Source organism: Mastigoproctus giganteus, chromosome 1, assembly GCF_048544385.1.
Source record: "Mastigoproctus giganteus isolate SK-2022 chromosome 1, ASM4854438v1, whole genome shotgun sequence".
Taxonomy (NCBI): domain Eukaryota; kingdom Metazoa; phylum Arthropoda; class Arachnida; order Uropygi; family Thelyphonidae; genus Mastigoproctus; species Mastigoproctus giganteus.
Genome location: NC_143575.1, coordinates 278,368,114 through 278,388,428, shown reverse-complemented (window position 1 = coordinate 278,388,428; position 20,315 = coordinate 278,368,114). Strand labels below are relative to the sequence as shown.

The window sequence follows — 20,315 nt, the reverse complement described above, 5'->3', positions numbered from 1 at the left end:
GACTGAAGTACAGTAATCACCCCCTGCTATTCGCAGTATCTGTATTTGCAGTTTCGCGTATTCGCGGTCGCTGATTTAATATAAAATGAAACCTAACAAATGTGAATTTTAAAGTGCCATGAACATTTTCCACCATAAAAAATATGCCACCCAACACCACATCAAGGTATTATTGCTGCATTTAAGTCCTACTATGTTAGGAGAACTTTTACTGGCTTAATTCAAAAAAATGGAGAAGGGAGTCAGACTTAATGGTAAGTCAAAGTTGAAAAATTATAACATCGCAGATTGCCTGATCAACATCAAGGCATCAGTTGATGAGATAAGAGCATCTACAATTAACGTGTGTTGGCAAAAATTGTGGCCAGAAGTGGTTGTTGCTAAAACAATCCCCAATGTCAATGAACTGATTGCCAATAGAAATCGCACAGGGAATAGATTTGTTATTTGAGTTTTTTTTTTTTTTTTTTTTTAGGAGCATTATCAATTAAGGCCATATTGCTCCGGGGATATGCGGTGGTCATTCCCTGACCTTTCTGCCTCCTCCGTATTTGGTAGATCACGGGCTTGAACCCCAGTCTAATCAAGAAGCGTGTGCTAAGCACTGCTGCTCCTGCCCACCTAGCTACGGAGGGGCCCCAGGGAATAGAAGGCGGGGGCTTTGAAAACATCGATGCAACAGACATTCAGGAACTTATTGTGGCTCATGCAGATGAACTTACAATAGAAGAGTTGGATGAATTAGTGACAAGGTCAAATGAGAATCAAAATGATCCTGAGGAGGAAGATCTCAATGTTGTTAGACCAGAATTAAATGACAAATCATTAAAGGAAATCTTTAGCCTCTTCATACAACTTTCAGAAAAGGTGGTGGAAATGGATTCTAATTTGGAAAGAAGTATGAAGTTTAAACGAGACCTAGAACAATTCTCTTCCTTACCCGGAAATCTACAAGGAGCAAAATTAAAAAAAAAAAAAAAAAAAAAATGAAGAAACAAACTTTGATTACGGGTTATTTTTTTGCCCAGCAACCCATATTCTTGATTTTTTTTTTTTTTTTTTTTGAAATATTTGTTTGAAATTTCTAATAAATGTTACATTTAATATTAAATTGTTTCTTATTTTCATTTCGATACTTTATGCTTGTATTTCACTATGTACTGTCTATGTACGTAGTCATTATGTAGGTACATATAATACATACATAGACAAAATTTTAGACTAGTTTTTCTTATATATTTCATACAGGTAATCCTCGTATAACACAGTAGTTTGGTTCCTATAAAATGCTGTGTTGTGCAAAATCGTGTTATATGGGACTAAGAAAAAGTACAAGTGTGGGGGGGGGGGAGAATTTATGTTCCAAAAATTAACAGAAATACACTATTTCATTAACAAAGTGTCAACAAAACTGACAAAAATACACCATTCTAGATTTCGTGTATCTTCTTGCTCTCTTTAAAAAATCAGTAATCTGGGTTTGCTTGCTTTTGCTTGTTAAAAATATGTGAATTTCATTGCATGGAACTAAGAATTTTTGAAGCTCCCTTTTGAACTTTGGGATCCTTTCATTCAAGAATCTGCATTCAAAAAATAATATTCTAATTACTCGGCTAACTTTATGCCTTCCCGTATGCTTATTAGTGTAAAATTTGGAAGTTTAGAATTTTCTTTGAAAATTCTAAACTTCCAAATTTTACACTATCATCCTCTGAATTGATTTGGTTTACCTCCGATGCCATTTCTACCAAATCCACTTCGTCAGCCTCTTTTTCTACCAGAAATTCTTGAACGTATTCAGTAATCATATCTTTTTTTTAAGAGCATTGGCGACTAAGGCCATGTTACTTTTTGTATATTGTCTATAAATTGTGTGTCCTGGGATCAATTTTCTGTTTTCTGGACAAAAAACCAGTTTCCAGAAAGAAAACCATGCTACCCTCGTCTGAGGCCTACTAACTCAGCCACGCTGTGAAAAAGACCCATAAAAATTCCTCCCGTCACTGACGTGATTCGAACTCAGGTCTTTTTCACCCGGTGTTGGGAGGATGGCAATTCTATCAACTGTGCTACCCATGAGGGCTTCAGTAAAACCTTCATCAAAACCTTCCCCTCCTACCGACATAGCAAGTTCTACTCGCACCGATTCTGTTTTTGGCCGGTTCAACCATATTTCCTGAATAAACTGACCCCAGCCATACATTTTTGCTTTTTTCAGCGATAAAGCCATGATTCTGATACAGTGCACAATTGAGACATATTTCCATGCCTCCATTACTTCAATAGATTTGGAATAAATGTTTTCCAAAATCCATTGTAACGATTTCCTGATGTAACGAGAATTAAAGGTGGACATAATGCCTTGATCTAATGGCTGAATGAAAGAAGTTGTATTAACCTAATACAACTGTGGTGGTAAGAACATAACTTCAACATCTGGATGACTTAAATCTTTTGGATGGCCTAGTGTGCTATTCAATAGTAATAAAACTTTGAAATCTAGATTTTTCCACAAGTTCAATGGCACAGAATGTAACACGGGGATTTTCCAACAAAATAAAATACAGGGACATCTCGATAATTTTTTTTGACTAGCGAGTCAACAGCGGGATTTAAAAAGAGTGGAAATGTTGAAAAATTACATCCAACATAATAGCAGGGATCCCCCCTCCCACACATAAAAGCTCAAAAATACCTGTTATGCAAGGTTTACTGAAATTCTCTAACTGTTAGAGCAAAACCGTATTATATAAGTACTGTATTGTAGAAGTACCGTGTTATATGGGGGTTGCCTGTACTTCGGAATGGAACCCTTTTATTACTATAGGCACCATAACTCAGTATTCACGTTTTCGGTATTCATGCCATTTCCCAGGAATGTAACCCCTGCGAATAGCAGGATTTACAATATACATATTTTTTAAATAGTGGAAACTTTGCTTGTACTCTTGTTAGGTTAAGAAAATGGGAATAACAATGAAAAATTTCATTGAAACTTAGCAGCACAATTTTTAATGAAATTGTCAAGTGGCATTGACTGACTATAGTTTGCCATGACTGCAGTCATACTATCAATGGAGTTGACCATGCAAAGATGGTGGTTAGCAACATGTTAGTTATCTTTGTATCTGAGTACAGTCCTCAAAAATTTTTCCTATATTTTTTAAGCTCTTTTAATTGCTAAAATATGTTCATACAAAATTAATAAAATAAAATAAAGGTGGAACAGAATTTATAATCATCGATACTTCAGCAATCCACAAATTGAAGTGAACAATATTACCCAGCAAATCTAACATAATATGAACTCACCTAACTGTTTCAGAGTTTCAGCTTTCACACACTGTGGTAAATCTTTTTGCTCCAACAATTTCTCATATGCCTCCTTAGCTGCTTTATGCTTTCCCTACACAAATTTATAACAGAAAATTTCGATAAGTGGTATTAATTTAATTAGTTAGATGTATTCACATAACTTTTTGGTTGATGCTTATGACACATTTTAAAAATATAATTCAATAAAATAAATTAAATAAGCAAAATTAAAAATAAAATTAAATAAGCAAAATTAAATAAAAATTATGTGCAATTAGAATAACAATTATAATTGCACATGCATCTTGTCACTTATTTTAATCCAGGTTTCAATCTCATCCTTCTTTAAATTTATATAGACGCAGTTACACAAGGCTCAGTTAGGTGACAATTTATTCAGAAAACCAATTACTTTTTGGCAAAAAAAATTTCCTACATCTAGTCTGCAATTCTCCTTTCTTAACTTAAATACAATCCTCACCTGAAGATCTAGTTCAGTCGTAACAATGCCTGATCATCAATAACATGGACCCAAATTAAAATTCCACACAAAGAAAGAGAGAAAAGAAAAAAAAAAAAAAAAACCTTGAAAGTTGCTTCAATGAACCTATCTCCCCAAGGTTGAAGTGACACCATCTGGTGTTGCTCTTAAAAACTACCACCCACCACCAAATGCAAAAGCGAAAGCAAAACAGGTCCACCTCCATAGCTGGATGAAGATGAGAAGTAGAAATATTCAACATACTGCATCCAGTGTGGTGCAAGCTACAGTCACTTGCATTCAGAGCTTAGGCAGAGGAGTTGGCTCAAAGAATTGGAGTGGTGCCCTGCAGATAAGAGGGGAGCAAGTGAGTTGTCTCCTATATGGCTACCACAACTGAAGGACAAGACCACCCAGCACAACCAACTGAAAGTGCTTCCTGTGCAACAGGAAAGAAGCCAATGCATAAAGTGGAACATTGAAATGATATGTTCATCAGGTGAGCATACAATGAAGTAACGAAGCTCGAGCTAGACATGAGAATGTACAGGATGAATCTACATACCTAGTGACTGGAATGGTTCCCAACTGTTCAGGTCACTGAACAGCAAATAACAGATCAAAGATGGACCATCATCAAGAACCAGATATCTCCTGCAATCTTGAAAAAAAAAAAAAAAAACCAAGCAGAATGTAAGAACTAACTATAAAAAACAATGAATACAGACACAACTGAACCAGAACTGGAGGAAGAACACCAAGTACAAGAATTACAACTCAGAGAAGCAGCAGCACTCAGACAAGGTCGCGATATCCAGAATGAAAGAAGGCTTGATTTTGATTTGATTTCAGATTTTATAGTGCAAGGGGTGACTAAGGCCATGATGCACCAAGTCCAGTGCAAGAAGGCTCCAGAAGAAGTTGAGGGAATGGACCCCACAAAGACCCACACCATACCAAATAAAGAGACCCAAGAGAATCGTGTGGCAAGTCATGGACCACCTCAATTAGCAAATAATACTGGATTACTTCAACAATGAAGTAACACTAGACACCATCCGCACAGCCATTTACTGTGCCGTGTGGCAGCCAACGGAGAAAATGGAAGAGAAGAGACCAACAGAAAACAAAAAAATAAATAAATAATGCAAAGACAAGGAACTATCAGCCTGGGAACGACGGCTACAGAAAAGAGAGGTGATAAAAAAATGAAGGTAGGTCAACTTATTCATACAAACTGGCTAACAGAAAAAAGAAGCTGATCAAAAAAGTGAAGACCATCCTCAAGAAAGACAACATTCACAGCATGCATGAGAGCTATAATCAGAGGACTGAAGAATACCTTGATACCTTCCCTGCACTCAGAAAGAGTGCGAGGAGGGAGACAAGGTATTCTTCTCATCCTGAAACTCCTGGCACTCTTGCTGAGTGCCAGGAGTTTCAGGTTCTCCGGGAGAGTGTCCAGAGGAAAAAAGATAAAAATATTTGAAAACCATAGAACCTTCTAGAGGAAAATTGGACATAGTGGCATAGTATTTGGGGTCAGGTGCCACCGATGGCTAACCACATCTGTGCAGGAAAATAGGACAAGGGGAGAGTGAAGGCAACATACCCTCCCCCCACCCCAACCAGAAGGCAGAGAAATTGTGGGGCAATCTGTGAAGTTAAGCCATGCTTGCTAGACAGAGATAGAATGGAAGAAAATGAAGGACATACAAGAGATAACAGAGTGGGGGGATTCGGGAGGAAGTAGAACAGTTGATCAAGAAGTTCCACAACTAACAAATCTCAGGAATAGATAACATCCACAATTATTAGTATAAGAAGTTCAACTGCACACACACAGGCAAACAGCAGAGCAATTCACCCAAAGAAGGCACCCTGATGCAATCTCAGAAAACAAGAAATCTTTTTTCCTCTGGACACAAAGATACCATAAACCCAGCAAAGTACAGACCAATCAGATGTCTCCCAACAATGTACAAGGTCATGACCAGCTGCATAACTAAGAATACAGTAATACCCCGACTTACGCTACCCCGATGGGCGCCTCCGTAGCCAGGTGGGAAGGAGCAGCAGTGCGTAGCACATGCTTCTTGATTAGACCGGGGTTCGAGCCCGTCACCACCAAATACAGAGTATGCGGAAAGGTCAAGGAATGACCACCGCATATCCCGGAGCAATATGGCCTTAGTTGCTAATGCTCCTAAAAACCAAATAACAAACAAACAAACAACAAGCTACCCCGACTTACGCAAACTCGGAGTTACGCGGTTCTTGATTTTTTCGTTTGGCAACGCTGCCGCCCACTATCTTCAAGGTCGTTTTTCATATGTTATCGATATACGGTGCGACGGCGGAGAATGAGAGCGAAAGATGAACAAAATTCAGCTTTGCTGCTTTTATGTTTTTTATATCAGTGAAGGGGAAACACATTTCACCATAATAACATAAAAACCAACACAATTCTAGCTATCGGTATAATCGCAAATGCAATTAGATCGAGTTTACTACCAGTTTATAACAGATTTCACTAGCAGAAACCAACTGGATTTTTATTGTTTTATGGTAGTAACCCCTAGAAATGTGAGGTGTTAATAGCGTATCTCTGCCTTTATGGTGTTGTTTATTCAGTTGCTACATGCGCGCAGCTTTGTTTATGCGTATCAAGCATGCCTCCTCGTTTTGTAATTGTGCTTTATTCCCTAAAAATGAGTAAAATACTTAATTAAAAGGAGTGAAAAGGAAGCGTCCTGGTGAAGACACTGCAGATTCAGAGAGAAAAAGAAAAGCAATTATCGATAAACAGAGGCGGACTGGGTCAAAAATTCTTACCCGGGAAAATTTATAGTGGCCTCATGCTATGGTTTATGGCCAAAATCATACTGGCCCGCCGGGGTTTCCCCGGTAAGGCTTATGGCCAGTCCGCCTCTGTCGATAGAGAAAAAATATGAAATTGTGAAACGCTTTGAGCGAAATGAAAGACCATGTGATATTGCACGTGCTACAGGCCTAAATGAAGCAACGGCGAAAAGCACATGACAATTGCAAACTTGACAGGTTGAAAATTGAAAAGGGCTCAATTGTAAAGGGCTTAAAAATTTTAGAAAACATAGACTCCAACGAAGAACGCGTTATAGCTACAAAGCAAGGAATAAAAAAATTATTAGCTTGCTACGAAGAAATTCTGCGTGAAAAAAAGAACGCGCTGTGTCGTCAGACGAATTTGTTAGATTTTATGAAGCCATCGACATCGAAATAACTTTTTAACGTAAGTCATTTGTTTTTTTAATACATATTTTGTATTCATATGTATAAAGAACTGCAATTTTATTAATATTTTTCTTCTAAACTAGTGTTTTTGTTAGTCCTTGGTCCCAATTAAGCAAAATTTATATGTATTTATATGCAAAGTTGTACTCCGACTTACGCGAATTCGACTTACGCGATTTTCGTCGGACCCACCTATCGCGTAACTTCGGGGTATTACTGTATATCAAACCACGTGGAGAGAAAGAACATCATGACCGATAAGCAGATGAGCAAAGGACTCAAGGAGAAATTGACCATTGACACTGTAGTTACGGAGTAAGCCTATAAGAAGAACTGCAACTCGTACACGGCCTACATTGACTGCTGCTCAGCCTTCAACTCCATCCCCACAGCTGGCTGATAGAGACATTGAAGATCAAAAAAGTCAATCTGACATTGACGCACTTTCTAAAAGAAACAGTGGCGAAATAGAGGACCACCAGTTCAAGAACATCATCAGACCGATCCCAATCAGAAAAGGAATCTTCTGATATAGACCCCTACTCACAAACTACAGCAATACCCCGCATAGCACTGATAACTGGTACCGAAACTGTTCTGTGTTATGTGAAACCGTGCTGATTGAGGTATAATTATAATGGGTTTTAATTGAATGAGTACCAGAGAAACAGTGTATAAACAAATTATAATAAATCTATAAACAATTTACACTTCTTGATAGCCAATTAAAAGGATTTGAAATAAAAGAATATTGCAAAAATTTTATTAATTAAAAGGTAACATCATGAGAGATGAGAAAAAAGCTTTATTGTTTATTTAGGTATTTCAATAATGAAGTCTGGTGAATTCTTCTCTTCTTTTTCTCAGCATACAGGTCTTTGTAGTATTGAATCCCATCTTGTAAAATTTGTCGTGTCTTGATGCTACATTCAACATTTGGATCTCCATTCATAATCGCCTCCCAGACCATGTCAACTCCCCGAAAAAATTTCTCCAATTCTTCTGTTGAAAATTCAGTGAAAATTCTGATGTGGATAATACTTCAGTGTTATTCACATCAGAATTGTTTTCCTCTTCTTCATATGCACTTTACTCATCAATTTGAATGCGAGTCAATTTGTAGTTATGTATATTGGCAGTGTCCAAAGAAGGCACCTCCGTGGCCAGGTGGGAAGGAGCAGCAGTGCTTAGCACATGCTTCTTGATTAGACCGGGGTTTGAGCCCGTCACCACCAAATACGGAGGATGCAGGAAGGTCAGGGAATGACCACCGCATATCCCGGGGCAATATGGCCCTAGTTGCTAATGCTCCTAAAAACCAAATAACAAACAAACAAACAGTGTCCAAAGTTTCGAACCCCAAGTTTTTGGACACTGTTTGTTTGTCTGAACTTGCAATTCTAAACCAGTGAAATCATTTGCCAAATGAGGCAAAACATGTTGCCAAACAGAATGCATGTTGCTGGCAGTGATTTCTAGCCAAGATGCAGATATATTTTCGATCATATTCCTAATGTTATAATTTTTCCAAAATGTTTGTAAAGATGATGATCCCACTGTTGAGGCTTCAATCGCTTGGGAAAAAGTTCGCCACAGATAATACGCCTTGAATGTAGCAATTACACCTTGATCCATGGGTTATAAGAGAGACGGTGTGTTAGGTGGAAGAAAGTATATTTTTATATTTTCACTGAGATCAGAAATTTCAGGTGGATGGCTTGGTGTATTGTCTAAAAGCAACAAAATTTTGACTCTATCTCTTAATCTTTGCAGTAACATTCAACCTTCAAACAAAAATAATTAGTGAACCATTCTGTAAAAATTCTCTTGTAATCCATGCTTTCTTATTGAATCGCCAGATTACAGGCAATGTGCTTTTTACGCAACCCTTTAGAGCTCTTGAGTTTTCTGCTCTGAACACAAGTAGAGGCTTCAATTTAAAATCCCCAGATGAGTTTCCACCCAACAAAAGTGTTAAACGATCTTTTGATGCAAGTTGGGCCTTTTCATTTTCAGCTAAAAAAAGTTCGTGAGGGCATTTTTTTTCCAGGACAGTCCAGCTTTGTCGACGTTGAAAATTTGTTCGTCCTTGTAGCCACCTTCCTCAATGATGTCTTTCAATTCACTGGGAAATCTTGCAACAGCGTCTTTGTTTGCACTTGCACTTTCACCTGAGATGCGAACATTGTGAAGCCCAACATGGTTTTTAAATCGGAAAAACCAACCACGACTGGCTGTAAATATTTCTTTAGTCTCCTCATCTTCATTTTCTTCTTTTACCTTCGGCGTGTTATAAAGGCTCATGGCTTTTGCTTGATTTATGTTTTGATTCAAAGGAATTCTCTTTGATTACAATCTTCTATCCATATCAATAAAAGACATTCCATATTAATCAACAGCGAACTTCTTTGCTTAATTATCACTTCTGTCATGTTAGTAGATGCTGTAGAAATTCCCTGCTCTTTATATTGATCCTTCTTTCAAATGATGTTTCATTCAGTCCGTCCATTTTCATGCGCGATTTTAGCACACGATGCACCATCTTCATGGCACTTGATAGTATCAAGTTTTTTTTTCTAATGTAAGCCATTTACATTTAGTAGCTCCACCGCTTTCATTACTTTTCCTTTTTTGACTCGTTTCGTATTTAAAGGGGTAAAAAATAATTTGTGAAATAAAGTTTGAAAAGCGATTACCTTGTAGTGTCAGGATGGAACACTATTGCCACTGACTGCCTGAGTAGAGCTATTGGCGCATGTGAGACAATAGTTGCCACCACAGCATATTATGTATACTGTATCTAGGCTACGACAATGCAGCATATATGTGGAATATGTGTCTAGGCTATTACTGAAAATTTGACTTAAACTTAGTCAAAGTTTATTGCTTCCTCTGAAAACTAATAAATTTATTATAAGTTAATAAATAACTAATATAAGTTAATAAAAAAACTAATAAATTTATTATAACAATAAACTTTATGACTATTATGGAACCCGATACCAAAGGCCTTGACTTAATCTTAATTGAAAACCATGTTATAGTGAAACCCGTACTGTATGAAGCAGTGTTAGGGAGATATTGCTGTATACTGGGAACATGCCATGATAATGGACAAGACGATTCCACACAACAGACCAGACAAGAAGGAAATGCTACCTATCTGATCAACATAACAGTGCCTAACACCAGCAACCCCCAGAAAACATAGGAGGAAAAGATCAGAGGTAGATGGAACTAAGACAGGAAGTCAAAGAAATGTGGCATATGGAACAAGTAATGATCATCCTGATCACTATGTCGACCATCAGCATGGTGTCAAAGAGCCTCATTAAAAACCCAGCAGCAACAGGCCTTCCAGAGAACACTTACATGGAAACCATAGAAATCTACAATTCTGAACACTAGTAGGAAAGTAAGAAATTTACACTTATAATCTCATTCCCTTCACACTTATAATTTCAATCCAATGTATTTATACTGGGAATGAGATTATAAGTGTGAAGACAGACTTTTTAGCATTAGCACTAGTTGAGGCCATATGATGCAAGAAAGCAAGCTTATACAGCATTAGGCAAAAAAAAAAAAAAAAAATTTCACCCATTCGGTCACTCCAAATGTTTGTCTAGTTCAGCCTGAAATTTATTTAAGCTACCAACTTCCACAACAGATGGAAGTTTGTTCCAGCAATCAACTACCTGCTGGCTGAAAGTAAACTTCTGCACATCTATTCTGAAACTACCTATCCTCAATTTGAAGCTATGTCCCCTCAGCATTGAGCCTGCTCAACCCATTCAAGGCCTTATACACCTCAATATGATCATTTTGCGGGTGCCTTGTCTCCAGATGCTGCAATTTGCAGGACTCTCTAACAAGTCTTTCTTGGTAAGAGCACCCCTTTGTTGTTCTAACCAATCTTGTTTCCCTGCTGTGTACTCATTCTAGCAACTCTATATCCTTCCAAAAATGAGGCTTCCAGACCTGTACGTAGTACTAAAGGTTTGGCCTGAAATTGGGTACTGACCCTGACCCCTGTATAAGGGGTGATTATCCCCTTTTACAAGGAGACAATCACCACCTTGTCTCTGCTAGCAAAATTACTATATATCATTGACAAGACTCCATGAATTGCTATAGCAGCCCATCTGCACTGCTCAGAGAACTTCATATCTGACTACACAATTACCCCCACGTCTTTTTCATTCTCCACTTCTTTGAGTGTAGCACCACACAGTTCTTACATTTCTCTTGGGTTACTGCTACCCATATGCAATACTTTGCATTTGTCAATGTTAAGCTTCAGTTTCCACTTCTCAGCCCATCTGCCTAACTTTTCTAGATCCTGTTGCAGTAGCATACTGTCAATTAACAACCATCAAATATACAAAACAACAATGGGCCCTGCATGGAACCCAGGGGACTCCACTAATAACATTAGCCCACGAAGAGCAGTGTCCATTTATTACCACTCTCTGTCATCTCCCACTCAATAATCCATTGTAGCAACTTGCCCTTAATGCCATACTAGTTAAATTTGTACAATAGTCTTCCATGTGCAATGGTATCAAAGATTTTCCTGATCTCTAAGTATATCATATCAAAATTATTTTTTGCATACAGTTCCTTTGTGACCACATTGTAGTATCCAATCAAATTGGTCAGCTAAGTTCTCCCCTTAATAAACCCATGTTCTGTCTGAACTATTACAGTAAATCTTGTTCAGATGATTTAGGCTTCTTTAACCAGTGACTCCATTTTTCCTGGAACAGAAGTTAAACTAGCAGCTCTATAATTATTTGTGTCACCCTTTGAACCACCTTTGTGAATTGAGGATACATTTCCCCAACTCCAGTCCATGGGGACCTCCCCTGAATCTAAGGATGCTCTCGTAATTATGAGGCTAAGGTTTGCTTACTTCCCTCGCTGCCTCCTTCTATATAAGTGGATAGATTCCATCCACCCAAGGTGCCTTTTTTAGGTCTAATTTCAACAATTTCTCCTCCACTTTGCTCTCTGTTTAGTTTCTAACAATTTAGCAGATCAATTTAACAAAACTATTTACCTTCCTTGTTAGTTTAGTAAACTATTTCCCTCCCCTTCCTTACAGAATTCCTCATGTGTGAATGTAGATGCAAAATACTCATTCAGTTTTTCAGCTATCTGAGATCATCAACAGTTGATCCATCAATATCAAGTGGACCAATCTCATTGATCCTCTTACAACTAGGTTTTATATAAGTAAAGAAGTCTTTGTTGTTTTTCTTTGCATCCTTTGCCAAGGATTTCTCGTAAACAGCCTTCGCTTGCCTAACCTCCTTTGTGATCTCATTACACATTAGCTTATATCTACCATGGGCTTCTGTGTTGCATGAAAATTTATATGCATCCCATGCATTTTTTTTTTCTCTGCCACAAGCCTCATTAGGTCATCTGACTTCCATTCAGGTCTAAATCTTGAACAGTATTTCTTAGTTGGTATGAAAACCCTACTAGCTTCCAACACTTGAAGGCTTCCCATTTAGAATTCACTATTTTTATTATCATCAGTTGATCCCTCCGTATAGAATTTAAGAACTATCTGAGACCAATGTTGTCACCTTTACGACACCAAAAACCCTTCCCTTTACACTGTATGGCAATGACATCTTTATGTAAATCCCACATCAGTACAATGTGATCACTGTCACCTAGTGGTTCCTTCATCTACAAATTCTTAATGCATTAACTGCTGATAATCAGATCAAGATAATCCATATTGTTGCCCTAGAAAACAATCCTCCAATAAATTCACAAAAGTCTTGCTTGTGTGTGAGTGACCAATGCACAAGTCCCATTAAATATCTGTAAAGTTAAAATCCCCCATCATTCTGATTTACTGGCCCACTATTCTGCACAATTGTTCGTTGCACTCATCAGAGTCATTAGGCCTATAACACACTCCTCCTCTCATTTTCCCTTTCGCAGTGCTGATGTAACACCAAACTGACTCAACACTGCACTGTCCACCAATGTCAACTGGATGCACTTTCTTAGATTTTGTATGTGTCTTAACTAACAGCATAACCCCTCCTCCCTTCCTTTACACATTGTTCTCCCCAAATTCCAATTCTGCACTGCTTATATCTTGGTGACACAAAGTCTCTGATATCCCCCACAAAATCTGCCTTTGCTGCTTGACCAGCACTTCAAATTCATCAAATTTATTTACTATACTTCTAGCATTGGTGTACATGAAAGTATACATGCACCAGTTCTTACTCTTAATTACCCTAACGCAGCCCATGTAATTACTTGTTCCATGATGACTCCCAGCAGTTCTTGAAATCCCCAGCAAGCTGCTCTCCAGGCTGCTGCTCATTCCAAAAGAAACAGTGCAAAAATCACTTTGCACTGTTTGCAAAGTGATTGTTGGCTCTGCCTGCACTACTGTTAATCTTTTAGTCTGTGGATCCCCCCCCCCCAGTCTAGCAGTTTTCCTTCCCACCTACACTGCCTTGATAGCATCAGCAAATATTCTTGCACCCTTTCTATTTAAGTGTAACCCATCCCTGCAGAAGCAGTCTCTCCTGTTAACAAGCACCGACCACACCGAGGAAAAATTCACCCCCTTGAGGCTTGCACAATCTCTCCAGGGTCGAAGTGATTGACAAGGCTCTCATCACATACTCCCTCTAATCGTGTCTGGGCAGAATTGCAGACACTTTCAAATTTAACCCTAACTCGCAACCTTTATTCAACATTCACCTGTACTTATTAAGTAAATCTGCAAATCTTTTACTCTTAAGTTCATTAGTGCCATTAGGTCATTATTGGTTAAATCCCTACTAAGCAGAGCACCTGGAAAATGGCAGTTAATATTTAACAGTGATAAATACCTTGAAGTTTGGTACTATTTAGATGGAACCAAACTCAAGGTAGTAGACTGTGAAAAAGATATTTGAGTAAATGAACAGTCCTACGCAATCTCTATATATCTATCTTTATTCTCTGAACAGTGCAAACAAGCTGGTAGAACAATCATGAGATCCTGTTAATGATATACATGAACTTTTCCAGCAAGGACAAAAAAGTTGTTCATCCTGTTGCATAAAGCAATGCTAAGCACACATCAGAATACTAGATACAAGTTTGGTTATTTGGATTTTAGGAGCATTAGCAACTAAAGCCATATTGCTCTGAGGATATGCGGTGCTCGTTCCCTGACCTTTCCATATCCTCCGTATTTGGTGGTCACAGGCTCGAACCCGGGTCTAATCAAGAAGCGTGTGCTATGCACTGCCGCTCCTGCCCACCTGGCTACGGAGGTGCCAATACAACCCTGTTTTCGGAACAACATAGATCTGCTGTAAACGGTGCAGAGAAGAGCGACAATATAACTTGAAGGCACAAAAAAGATATTCCTACCAAGAAAAACACGGATTCTGTAAATTGCAGTCTCTGGAGACTAGGCATCTGTGTGGTGACTAATTGAAATGTATCACGATTAAAAATGGTTAAGTAAACAAACTAACGATAACATGTTTACACTTTCTCAGATTACACATAAAAAGGAGAACAAATTTAATTTGGAAAAGGTGGTTGCAGAATAGATGTACAGAAATTTGCATTCAACCATAAAATAATCAACTGTTTGGATAAGCTTGCACCTAGCATTGTGGGTGGGGACAGTTTCAATAAATTTAAGGAAGGTTTCGATAAATTATTCCAAGCAATGGGAAAATGAAGTTGCTTTATGTTTTTTGGGTTTGTGAAGTATAAGCTTTCCTCCTAGCAAAATGTTGGCAGTATATTTATATAGTACTATATAAATATCTGGATCTGAATTAGTTTGGACAATTGTTGTATAATCATAATCCTTCATCTATTCTTCAATGTACAGTAGAACATCGATTGTCCGTTACCCTATTTACCATCCCTTAACCCCACTATGGCATTGTGATATTGGTGCCATGTGTTACTCATTCCTTGTTTACGACTCACCGTATATGGTTGTACTTTAACTTCTTGTTTCGTATTTTAATAATTTTTATTTAGTAAACTCATTGAAATGACTGAAAAATGTAAGCAATAGCGTTGGGATTATCACAAAAAATTTACATAATCAATCGTCTAAGAAAAGGTGAAATTGCTACAAGTATAGCATTGGTTTATGGAATAGGAAGAACAACAGTAAATGATATAAAGCGTGATGCGGCCAAAACTGAAAACCAAGTGTCGAAAACTGATGGTAATGTTAAATGTCGTAAAACAATGAAGCTTGCTAAAAATGAACAATTGGATACTGCAATGTTTCAATAGATTGTTCAAAAACATAGCCAAGGAATTCCATTGTCAGGACCTATAAAAATGGAAAAAGACACCGAAATCAATAAAAAATAGGGGGAGATCCTTCAATTCAAGGCTAGCATTGGATGGTTGGACAAATTTAAGTTTCACCCTGTTATTTGACAGTTGTCAATCCAGGGTGAGAAGTTAAGTGCAGATAGTGCAGCAATTTCTGTTATTCATGAAAAACTAGAAGGAAATAGCTGACCGAAATTTGGTTAAAGACCAAATATACAACTGCGATGAGACTGGCCTCAATGACTGAATGTATGGCACCAGGATAGAAGATGCAAAAATATCGCATAACTATAATGGTATGTGCTAATGCCAGCAGTAGCCATAAATTGCCTTTGGTTGTTATAGGAAAACCAAAAAAACCTAGATCATTTAAAAATATTAATTAAATAAATATTTCTCACAAAACAATGCGTGGATAAGCCAAGATATATTTCATGATTGGTTTCATAAAATATTTGTACCATGTGTAAGATCATATTTGGCATCAAAAGGTTTACCACAATATGCAATGCTACTGATGGGATAATGTGCCTACTCATCCTATACACATATGGGATTTCAAAAGCAATGATGGAAAAATATCATGGCACTTTCTGCCAGCAAACAAGACATCTATCGTTCAACCGATGGACCTAGGAGTGATTGGGAGTATGAAACGTCGTTATTGCAAAAGGTTGATTCAAAAACTTGTTTTGGTAGAAAATAAATTAATGTGATAGAGTTTTAGAAAAGCTACACTATAAAAGATGCAATTTTCAACGTCGCTGATGCCGGGAATCATGTTCCAATTCAAACATACAAAGGAGTTAGAATAAGTTATGGCCAGAAATATATTCAACTGACACAGAAACCATTCCAAAAGAAACTGAAATTTTGCAGTTATGTTCGAATGTTACTGGTTTTAAATATATTTTGATGGAGGAAGTAAATGATTGGCTGAATACGGACAAAATGGACGACGGATGTGAAGTTTTAGACAATGATGAAATTGTGCAAAGAGTGATGACAATTTTGGATAATTCTGAAACTGAAGAAGAAAAAGCTGCTGCTGATGGAACAAAAAACATAATTCGAGGTATAAGAAGAAGCAGATGCTACGCAAGTGTTACTTTTGTGTAAAATTCGTAACATTGCCTGAGAAAAAGGCTGGAAGGTTAATGAAACAAAAGAAATTGACTGACTTTTTCAGAAAAAAAAAATGTAATTATGTAACATTGTTTATCTTTAAATTTCTTTAATGACATTAGAACAGTGTTGTATGTACTGTATGTAATAATGTTAGTCAAAAATATTAAAAATAGGTATGCATGTAGATATCTGTATTATGATTTTTTGATGACTCAATAAAAAGATATATAATAATTAAAGTTTAATTAAATTTCATTAGGTTGTGTATTATGCAATAAAATAAAAAAGCTAGATGATCCTGTCTATTGTATGTATAATATTTTTAATGTACATATTCTATTATCTGTCTATAGTCATGGTCTCTGCCCCATACCCTGATGGATAATTGAAATTCTACTGTATTACTTCATTGTAATGTGGTTTTTTTTTTTTTTTTTTGGTTAAGGGATATTTCTCTATTTTAATGTTCACCACTGAACAAAGAGTGATGTTGCAAGACTACAGTAACATGCTGTTTGTGACATGTATATGTCATTTATGCATCTTTCTCTTCCTCCACCTCACAAACAATCACTGCATTCTAGTTTAAGTGGTCAACAAACCGACATCATTATTATATATTCCTGGTGTAAGGGAATGTACCGATCTCAAATTAAAACCTGGTGCATCATTAGAAGATGATTCACTGAAGAAACTGGTGCGTGCCTTAAAAACAAATGTAACCACCCACAAGCTCATCGAGGACTCAATTTTAGTAACCAGCCAAGTGATGCACTCCTTATTTAGGCCCAAAATTACCCATTTTGTAATAGAGTTACTCATTTCCCATGTCAGGGAAATGGGTAACATTATTACAAAATTGGTATTACAAAATTCTTACTAAAAAAAATAATTTTTTTTTGTAATAAAGAGAAGCGGAATAGAACTAGGTCGTGTCTTCCAATAGCAACAATTAATGCCAATATATGATATCACCAATGTATTGTCAGGTTTTAAGGGAATAAAGAGAGCATTATTATTCAAGTGGGAAATGACCATATTAACACCACGTGAAATGATGAGTTGGATGAATGATGAGTTTGGATAAATGTAGGATCGTGCTGAAAGCATGGTCCTACATTTATCCAAAATGTACAATATACTGAAAGCCTTGTGGTTAACTCAGGACTTGAGGGAATCTGCGAGGCTTTTGGGAAGAAATATATCATTATCATGGCCCTTGCATTTTCTACAGAGGTGTATTGCCGCTGTTTTCTGTACTGAGATCAGAATCTGATATCCATTATTGGTGGTCCATGTCTCGATTTTATTTATAGCACCTTCCAATTGTCTCTCTATGGTGTGCATACTGTGTGAGTGACATTCAATAGCAAGGTCATCTCCATATAAATATGTTTCATCAGTTTCAGGAATGTCTTTGTGCTAAAGTTAATTTTGATTGCAAACAGAGTTGAACTGAGGACTAAACTTTGTGGAATTCCATTGTCTTGAACATATTTTTGAGACAGAATATGGTTAAAAGAGACTTGAAAGATTCTTTTGTTTAAGAAATTATTTATGAATTTTGGTACATAAATGGCCTAGCATTCCTATTCTGCATAAGGCAACAAGACACCATTATCTCCAGGTTGTATCAAAAGCCTTCTTAACATCAAGGCATATCCATGTACTCATTTCTCAGAAATGTGTTGCATATGTTTCATTCTGTCTTTGTTGTGACGATGATCTATGTTTATCTATTTCTGCAAAAACCACACTGACTAGGACTAAGAAGATTATGCATCTCAAGAAACTATGTTAGATGATTATTTCTCATTCCAACAATGCTAGTGAGGGAAATAGAGGAAATAGTGAGGCCTCCAGACCTGTACTGGAGTGAGGCCTAACCATAGCCTCACTGCAGTACAGGTCTGGAGTGAGGTGAGGCCTAACACTGGCCATATACAAAGGGACAATCACCTCCTTATCCCCACTAGCAAGGTTTCTGCATATCATTAACAAAATCCCATGAGCTGCCCGTGCAGCTTGTCTGCATTGCTCAGAGAATTTCATGCCTGGCTGCACAATAACCTCCAAGTTTTTTTCATTCTCCGCTATCCTGGGTATAGTACTACACAGTTGATAAGTTACTCTAGGATTACTGTTACCCATTTGCAGTACTGTGCATTTGTTAATGTTAAACTTCAACTGCCATTTCTCAGTCCATCGACCCAATCTTCCTAGACCTTGTTGCAGTAGCTCACCATGATAACTGTTGTTAACCACCCTGCCAACCTTTGTATCATTTGCAAACTTAGACATCAAAACCTGATGTATATCAGGTTTTGATGTCTAAATCATTTTATGTCATCAATATCATTGATAAATATTAAAAACAAGAATGGGGCCCAGCACCATAAACCCTGTGGAACTTCACTAATAACATTACTCCATGAAGAGCAGTGCCCATTAATAACCGCTCTGCATCTAATTCCACTTAACCATCCCTTTATCCATAGCAGTAATCTGCTCTTAATGCCACATTGTTCCAGTTTGCACAGCAGTCTTTTGTGTAACAGTATACAAACCTTTCCTGAAATCCATGTAGATGTCAAAATTATTTTTTGCATCCAATTCCATGGTCACTGCATCACAGAAACCTATCAGATTGGTTAGACAAGACTGTTCCTTAACAACCCATACAGTGATGGCAATACAATTGCATGCTTATACAAATGGTCCTGTATTCCTTCTTTAACCAGTGATTCCATTATTTTCCCTGGAATAGATGTTAAGCTAACAGGTCTGTAATTACTCACGCCACCTTTTGATCCCCCTTTATGAACTGGGGATACATTCACCAATCTCCAGTCCATGGCAGCCTCAAACGAATCCAAGGATGCTCTCATAATTATGGCTAGAGTTTGCTTACCTCCTTTGTTGCCTCCCTTAATATAATTTGATATATTTCATCACCCCCATGTGCCTTTTTTTTTTTTTTTAGCATTAGCATTTTTAGCATTAGTAGAGGCATTTGATGCAAGAAAGCAAGCTTATGCAGCATCAGCCAAAAAGAAAAAAAAAAAACCCACTTCCACTTCACCCCTCTGTTCGTTCAAAATACTGTCCAGCTGAGCCTTAAACTTATTTAGGCTATCAACCTCCACCACAAGGGATGGCAGTCTGTTCCACCAACCAACCACCCGCTGGCTAAAGGCAAATTTCCGCACGTCTATCCTACATCTGTCTTTCCTCAATTTGAATTTATGCCCTCTCAGGTGATTTTTCTGAGCTAGAGGAAGAATCCCATCAGCATTGAGCATGCTTAAACCATTCAAGGCTTTATACACCTCTATCAGATCACCTCGCTGGTGCCTAGTCTCCAGACACTGTAATTTGCAAAACTTAAGCCTTTCCTCGTAAGAGCACCCCTTTGTTCCATTCACTAATCTTGTTGCCCTTCTCTGTACTCGTTCCAGCAGCTCTACATCCTTCTTGAAATGAGGCCTCCAGACCTGTATACAGTACTCTAGGTGTGGCCTGACCATTGCCTTGTACAATGGAATAATCACCTCCTTATCCCTGCTGGAAAAATTCCTGTATATCATTGACAATACTCCATGAGCTACTCTTGCAGCCCGTCTGCACTGCTCAGAGAACTTCATATCTGCCTGCACAATCACCCCCAAGTCCCTTTCATTCTCTACCACTGTCAGTGTAGTACCACAGAGTTGATACGTTGCTCTGGGGTTGCTGTTTCCCATGTGTAGTACTTTACATTTGTCAATGTTAAACT

The 20,315-nt window shown here is 37.6% G+C and overlaps 1 protein-coding gene across 5 annotated transcripts in view; it reads right to left on the bottom strand.

Annotated features, from left to right (window-relative positions):
• Utx (Utx histone demethylase) overlaps positions 1–20,315 on the bottom strand; it is a 758,689-nt gene that overhangs the window by 253,811 nt on the left and 484,563 nt on the right. For all 5 annotated transcript variants that reach the window (XM_090377749.1, XM_090377755.1, XM_090377761.1 and 2 more), the window contains one exon: positions 3,313–3,406. In XM_090377749.1, the coding sequence (XP_090233875.1) occupies positions 3,313–3,406 (94 nt within the window). The remainder of the gene's footprint in view (positions 1–3,312; positions 3,407–20,315) is intronic.